Consider the following 8,403-nt stretch of genomic DNA (forward strand, 5'->3'; position numbering starts at 1 on the left):
TCAGGAGAAATTATTTCCAAACTAAAGCTTCTAACTAGGAGTTAGTGTCACTCTCAAAGGCACTCGGGTTATTGAGGCAAGGTCACTGTCAAGTTAGGGTCAAGAGAGGTGCTCTGTGTGCAAGGCTGACCCTGCTAGTGACAGGAAGAGTGAAGATGGCGGCGCCGTTAGGATGCTAACCAAGACCCACTTAAAGTCCAAATATTATGAGCAGCAAGCCATGGGCAAAAGGAGAAAAGCGTTTGGAGTCGCAACTTCTGTTATTTAAAGTATGTCTATTCAGAGAAACACTTGGGGGGGGGTCACAGGAAGAAACATTCGGGGATTCTGCTGGTTTTCTGTGGCTTTCCTGGTTTTAACCCATTTAGGTTTCTGCCTTCCCATCTTTTGGGCTCACCCACCAACAGCTCTGACTTGATGGTCCCCCCCACACACACTTGAAGTCTTTGTTTGGGTTTAGCTGTAGCAGAATGGAAGCCTGGAAGGGGGAAGGAACAGCTTCTGGGTGGTGGTGGACTGAGCAACAGTGTCAGTGATCAGGGCTCATCCCCTCCAGAGGGTGGGCAGTGATCTTAAACAGGGTGAGGCACCAGGGCTTTGCTTAAGGCTTCCCAGAGAACACAGTCTGCAAGGGCGAAGGTTGTGCTCTTGTTTTGCTCTGTTTCGTTTCACAAGCGCCGCTGGGTGATTCCAATAAACCAACTGCTCAGATGCCAGGGATTTCTCACCATGATCTTTAATATTCCACATCAAATCAGGATGACTGTGGGTTCAGCTGCCCATCACAATTATCCCCAGTGATGAGTGGCCTCTACCATGAAGCTTACGCTCAGGCTCTGGAAGGCTGTTGCTGTGTTTATGGTTAGTATGGGTTGGACTGTGACTCATGGTATTGCCATGGAGTGCTTATCATTTAAAGATGGGCATCTAAATGGGCTTCAGCGACTTACGCCTGTGTTCTTAGTACAACCACGACTTTGCCGGCACAAGGTTCTCATGAGAAAGAGAAATAGCCAGGAGTTAGCTAACCATATAAAAAAGTACAAACTTTTTCCACTGGACAATGGACTCACATATCACATACTATAAAGGAGTCATGTCACCATAGGAGGCCAGCAGATCTCAACAACAGACTCACAAACAAGCAAACAAAAACCCTCCCTTAACCCTCTGGCGAGGCCACAATTAACTCTGGTTCACAGAAAACAGTAAGGTGTTTTGCTGATAGCGACCAAGAAAGGGAGCTCACAGAAGAAGGATCTACCAGATAAGGCTCAAAAGCACACAAGACTCTGGAACATGCAATGAGCCAGTCCCCATTCCACTCAATAAAGACCCCAGCCTTTAAACTACTCTGTGGATGGAGGGAGACCAGGGACATTCTGTGGCATTGACATTTGTGAGTCAACCCTGGCTAGTCCTGGGCTCTACATTCCCCAAAAGACAAAACTGAATGTAAAGATTATTTTTAGTAAGACAACTGGTCCCTTAGGAAAACCTTTTGAGAAAAAAAATTAACACACAAATACACTGATATAAACAGATTGAAATGAATCTGTTACTATTTCACCTGCTACTGGTTTAGACATAGTGAGAACATGATTTCACTTGGTACAATTTCATTAAACTCTGTGTCCACTAGAAGTATCCCAAATGTTGACCATTTGCCTTAAACCACAATTACCACCAGAGACTAAACTAATGAATGTATGAACACACACACACACACACCTCAAGTAATGCCATCAGACAAACTCAAAAGATCATTCAACAAGTAGTAATTTAATCTTTAGTGGATCCTGTAGACACAGTGGTAAATAAGTCAACACAGGTCCCCTCAAGGACTTGCAATATATAAGGGAAACTCACTTTCTATTTCTACTTAAATGGATCATCCCCCCAAACCACAGAAAGACATAAGTGCTGCTCAAACCTCTCACAAAACTAAAGTCTAAATTGACTTGAATGAGTAAGAAGTAGTTATGCAAAAATTAAAGAAAAATAAAATGTTTTAAAAAGAGAGAAGAAAAGAGTGGGAAAGAAAAGGAAAAAAAAAGGAAGAAGAGCAATAATCCTGAGGACAGTACGGTGCATTCAGAGGAATGTCAGTAATCCAATACTGTTGAAGAAAGGGGCGGGGCTATGCTCCCAATGAACTGTGTGTCTGATCCACAGGCTTGACCTGAGGACAGTGGGGAGTAATGGCAAGATCCAATGCCTTCTTCTAGCCTTTGTGGGCACCAGTGATAGACATGGTGCACAGATATACATACACACAAAACATTCATGCCCATAAAATTAAATAAACACATCTTTTTTTTTCAAAGCAGTATTTCCAAGCTGGTCTGACACTTAGAATTAAACAAAACAGCAAATTCTAATGCTAATCATTAGAGCAACGACACAGAGGGGGGAAAGACAAGCATTAGATGGAGAAGGCAGAATGGGGAAGAGAAAGAATGGATGGGAGCAACATCAGTCATAAAAAAGGATGGCCCTGCTCTAGCAGAAGAAAACAACTGCTTTCAGAATTTTGTATGTTTTCATCCCAGTTCCCAACTAGGAAACCAAACTCACTCTGACAAAAAGGAAAAACAAAACAACCCATAAAGAGCACTTAGCCCACACTGACTGTTTGAGACTGTAATCACCTGCTATTTTTAGAAAATCAAAATCTTGGGAATGAGACCCTTCCCATAAGGAGCTGCCATTTAAAATAATACTATGAAATGACTGTGCCTCTGTTTGATATTAAAGCTGAGGAGGAACAAAGTGGGTGGTAGAGATTTCTTGAGTAGAGACAGACTCTTAACATGGGAAATACCTGTTTCTATTTTATAGACAACTACTTTTTATTTGGAGGGGGGATACTTATGGGAATTGTGAGACACCTGTGAAATCACAACAAATAACTTCACTGAACAATAGCTGGTCAGCATGTTATCAAATGTCAGCTACACTGTTTAAAATACAGGCCAAGACTTTATCTAACTGTAAGAAGATATAATAGAAAAGATTAAGCATGCCATCGATACATTGTATCTAATTTTTAAAAAAGTAACTTTCCAAAATGCCTTACATTTTTATTGCAACATTGGTGTTACTTATGCATCTGTAACACTCGGGAGCCCACCCTTATGCTCACCTGACACAGGATACAGAGCTGTGCCAGTATTTAGAATCCTGGCAACACCTAGACAACCAGATGCAGCACAAGTTTTCAGAAGGAGGACACCAGCATCAGCCCACTTCATCTTTGTCTTACTTAAAAGGACAGGAGGGATAAAGACAAAATATTCATTCAGAAAACATAACCTCTTATTAAAATAATGATCCCCCTAAAAAAAAAAAGCCAGGCAGTGGTAGCACACACCTCTAATCCCAACAGTCAGTAGAGTTCCAGGACAGGCAAGGCTACACAGAGAAACACTGCCTCAAAAAAATTAAATAATAAGCAAATAAGATTCTGCACAGTGTTGTAACAAAATACTATTTCCATAGTTCTTTAACTTTGCTAAATACTGAGACTCAACTTTAATTTTATTTATGAAGTAAGGATATGGCAAGAAAATTTTTTTCTCTTCTTGAAAACAATTCCCATCAAATTGGGAAGTATCTTATGTATTTATTATTTATAATGGAACCATACATGTAAAAAAGTGGGAAATGAAGGTGGGACCAGACCACAAAAAGAAAACCTCATCAAAAAACAAAAACAAAAAAACAAAAAGAGTATGGCTGAATTCATATTTGCTTTTTTAGTTTTTATTTTTGTGAGATGGGGGTCTCACAATATATTTTAGGCTAGCCTTCAAAGCACAGTCCTCCTGCCTCAGCCTCCTTGAGTGCTGAGATTACAGGTGTGAGCCAACTACTCTGGCTATTTCACATTCACTTATCCATTTCAAAAAGCATTTACAGCCGGGCGTTGGTGGCGCACGCCTTTAATCCCAGCACTCGGGAGGCAGAGGCAGGCGGATCTCTGTGAGTTCAAGGCCAGCCTGGTCTACAGAGCGAGTTCCAGGACAGCCTCCAAAGCCACAGAGAAACCCTGTCTCGAAAAACCAAAAAACAAAACAAAAAACAAAAAAAACAAAAAAGCATTTACAAGGCTTGTAATTAGCAAATCAAACATAATTATAAATTTTATTTGTTTTGTTTTTGTGTTTTTGAGACAGGGTCTCTCTGGCTGGCTGTTCTGGAACCCACTATGAAGACCAAGCTGGCCTTGAATTCAGAGATCTACCTGCCATGTACCACTACAGCCAGCCCCAGAACATGTTCTTAAGGGGGGGGGGGAGTAATATTGAGGCAGGAGATATGGCATAGTAGGTAAAGGTACTTGCCACCAGGCCTGATAACCTGAGTTTAATTCCAGCCAAACTAACTCCTGCAGATTGTCATCTCACCTCCATCACATACACACACACACACATACACACACACACACATACACACACACACACACACACACACACACACACACACACACACACACACACACGACTTTTAAAAATTTAAAGGTAATGTCCTGGAGTATTAAAAAACAATCACAAAGCCTTTTTATAGCACTTCAAGGAAGCTAAGTTTTTACACTATGTTCAAAACTGTAAAATTACAGCTGGAAGTGGGTGATATATACCTTTAACCCCATCATTCTGGCAGAGTCAGGTGAATCTCTGGGTTCAAGGTCAGCCTGGTCTACATAATGATGAGTACCGGGACAGCTTGAGCTACCTAGTGAGACCCTAACTCAAAGACAAAAACAAAAAAGTAAGATTATTCTGAGAAAATCTGTTTATAAAGCATTAGTCACAAAAAAAAATAAGCAATTAAATAAATTCTGAAGTCTACAAGTAAACACACTCTGGTTGGTTATTTGAAATACTAGATACATCAATGTTAATATTCAGGGAGTGTGATGCTTACTGTGTACACACACTGGAGGGGGCTGTGTTTCAGAATGTCTGGAAGAAGTGTGTGCTCCAAGTTGATCAGTAAATAGAATATCACAACTAACAAACTAGAGACTCTGAAACAAAGATTCTAAAATTCACCTCTAAGTAATAAATTTATAAAAGTCAAGGAAGTTTTTAAGAAATGAAAGGGCTGTCTCACCAGCTAATAAAACTTCACTAATAAAACAGAATAGATCTTGTACAGAAAACAGTGGGATCATGAAACAGCAGAAGCCCTGAAATACACCTAAGTGCAAAGAATTTAGTCTATGAAAAAGGCTGTTATTTTTCTAAACAAAAGAGCAATCAAACCATTTGATAAATGACCTGGGAACAAGTTGGTAAATATTTAAGTGAAGCTAAAATTAGGGTTCTAAATTCTCATCGTATAACAAAGAAAAATGCTAAGAGAATCGCAGTGTAATAAGTAAAAAAAGAAAATTCACAACATTAGAAGGAAACAGACTAACATATGTAATAATTGGTAATGCAGGCGATAAAAGGAAACATAAAACAGAGGACCTGTCGTCCACTTAACACTCCAGTCTCAAGTTGAGAGACAATAAAATAGACTGGGGGGAAAATTACAGCGTGTGACAGATTAACACAGGAGTTACCTTCACATTAAACAGATGAACCTGGCAATAAACTCCAGTACAAGCAAAAGATCATGCCCACATATTTATGACGAAATGAAACTAGCATATAAATATCTGAAAAGCTATTCAGTGGAACCAATGACTAAACAGACGAAAATCAAAACAAAAGAAAGGGTGAAGAATAAAGGATGCAGAGCAAGGAAATAACCCTCACAATATGGCCAGGACTATGAGTAGCTGTAACATTTTTTATAAGGCAACATTGTATCAAGGATTAAAAGATGCACCATTTTTTTTTGTTGTTGTTCAATACTTCCTCCCTCTGAAGTGTGAACTAAGGAGATACATGTGTAAGAATTCATTACAGGGGCTGGTAATGTATCTCAAGGATAAGGATAAAGCACTTGCCCAACATGCAGAAGGCCCTGGGTTTGGTTCCCAGCACTGGAAAAAGTCAAGAAATACAAATAAAATCATTACAATGCTGCTTAATAAACTGGAATCAACCGAACTGCCTATCGGTAACAACAAATCAATATTAATAACTCATAAGCTAAAATACTATGCATCTAACTCAAACGTTGAAGAGAGCTCACACATTTGTTGATACGGAAAAGACAAGGATCGGGTCACTTTGAGCAGTAGCCCGAGGTGTCTGGTTCTTTGTGCTTATACTTCTAGTACCTAGAACAGTGCCCTGCACTGCTTCTCAAAAAACCACTCATTAAGTAGGTGAGATTTTAAAGCAGGCTACAGAACAACAGTCAGGACTTCGTTTCCTCTCTCCTCCTCTGCCTGCCCTCTTCATATAAAGATATACATATATAATTAGGAATGTAGGCACAAAAGGTTAACAGGGTAATATTTTGGTATAAGTTGTAACTATACTCTTTATTCCTTTCTGTATTGTCTAAATTTCTTATATAGTAACTATTGGGTTTTTTAAAGAGCCTGTGTAGTTACAAGGAACACAGCTTTAAAAAGTCTAGAGTCAGCAATGTCATACTGCCCGAAGTATGTTTTCTTTCACTTTCAAAAAAACCAAAAACCAAAAACCTAAAAAACTGTCAGCTTATCTTGTACAAGTGTCATCTTTCTCAGCTTCAGGAAATGGCGCACTGAATGGAGAAAAGCATCTAAAACTAACATCCTACTCTACCCTATTTCTATGACCCCCCCCAACCAGGATAAAATGCCAAGTGAGTTCATCTCTACACATTTATTTACGTAGACTTCATTGATATTTCACTGAAGGATCACCTATATCATGTCTTTCTACTCCATCACCCTGTCCTGCTTTATAGGAAATAACCTTTTTTTTTTTTTTTTGGATTTTCATCATGTTTCATCCTTCTAGAATGTAAGCTTCCCGAGGGCAGGAGTTTTGTCCTCCTGTCATCTCTGTGTCCCTAGTCCAATACTAGGTGGTTATCTAGTAGGCCTCGGGAGGTATCTGTCAAATGAAAATTTCTATGTGGAGGGCAGGCAGGAAGGATACAACTCCAAACAAATAAGCCAATAAATAACAAATTAAGAAAGGAGGACGAGAGAGAGAGGGGGGAGGTAAGTCAATGCCACTCTGACAGTACTGAAAGCTATACACAGACTGGCTCGGAGACGACGTTTTTTGTTTTTTTTTTTTTTCAAGGCGGGCAGGTGCTCCACACCTATGTAAGCACACAGGTCTTCCAGGAAGGAGAAAACCCACAGGGAAGTCTCAGGGTGGTGGTGAGCAGCTCCCGGAAGAGTGTTGAGGACCATCAAGAGACGTGGCCCGCGCGGAGGGAGGGGGGAGACCCCACAATACATACACCACACATCTTGGCCCAGATGAAAAAAGGGATCACACGAATCCCCTACACAATCAGACCAAGCAGGAAACCCTCCACCAGACGACACAGAAGCAGGCTCCTTCCCTAGGGCTCTGCAGTCGCCTGCAACCCAGAAGCCCAGTCGCGACACCAGCGCTATTCCTTCTCCAGGACCCCGCGCCGCACCGCCCCAAGGAGACCAAGGTGGGGAACGGTTAGAGGATCAGCTTTCTCTACCCCCACCCCCGCCCCCGGAACCCGCTACCCTTCCTAGGCGCACACGCCTGCCAGCCTAGCTGGTCCCCAGGCCCCGACCCTCCAACTCACGTGTAGATGATGGACATGAAATGCATCAGCCACAGCACCACGAAGAGCACGAAGCCGAACAAGGCCATTCCCTCCTGGGCCAGGTCCAGCAGCGCCATCCCCCGGCCCGCTGGCCCGGCCCGGCCCGCTCCGGCCGCCGCGGACAGCGCTGCCGCGGGAGGAGGACGCGGGGGCCGCCGGGTGCGGGGCGCGGGCCGCGAGTGGAAGGTGGGAGAGGAAGGGCCGGCGGGGCGGCGGGCGTGCGGACGGAAGGGGCGGGCAGGGCCTGCGCGCCCCTGGCCGCTGGGCGCGCGCTCGGCACCGCGCGCTCCTCGGCGTGCGCGCGCTGGGGGGGCTGCGGGCGCCGCGCTGGATCTCGCTGCGCGCTCCAGGCGGCCGTTACCGCGCGCTCGGGCTCCTGGGGTCCGGACCCTCCCGACTGCCCGCCGCCTCCGCTGCCGCCGACCCGCTCGCTCGCTGCGGCTTCGCCTTCTGATCCGAACTCGCTGCGGGCGCCCGAGTCCCGGCACGGTGCGGTCCGCCCCGCCCCGCCCTCCGGAGCCCGCTGCCCGCCCCCCCCCGGGGGCGGCGCCCTCGCGTCTCGGTGCCCGCCCGCGCGCCCACGGGCGGAGCTGCCCCCCGCGTGCTCGCCGCCCGGCAGCCGCCAACCGCTGCCGCCGCCCGCGCCCGCGCCCGTGGGCTCAGTCTCCGTGAGCCCCCCGCACCGTC

General features: G+C 44.3%; 1 protein-coding gene across 1 annotated transcript in view; it reads right to left on the reverse strand.

Moving 5' to 3' along the window:
* The window catches only part of Ugcg (UDP-glucose ceramide glucosyltransferase), a 33,332-nt gene extending 25,379 nt beyond the window's left edge, over positions 1 to 7,953 (reverse strand). Inside the window, exon 1 of the mRNA XM_005085057.4 lies at positions 7,696 to 7,953. Coding sequence (XP_005085114.2) covers positions 7,696 to 7,793 — 98 coding nt within the window. The 5' untranslated portion in view covers positions 7,794 to 7,953. The remainder of the gene's footprint in view (positions 1 to 7,695) is intronic.
* Positions 7,954 to 8,403: the final 450 nt, after the last annotated feature.

This window comes from Mesocricetus auratus, unplaced genomic scaffold (assembly GCF_017639785.1).
Source record: "Mesocricetus auratus isolate SY011 unplaced genomic scaffold, BCM_Maur_2.0 Super-Scaffold_6730, whole genome shotgun sequence".
In the NCBI taxonomy this organism is placed as follows: domain Eukaryota; kingdom Metazoa; phylum Chordata; class Mammalia; order Rodentia; family Cricetidae; genus Mesocricetus; species Mesocricetus auratus.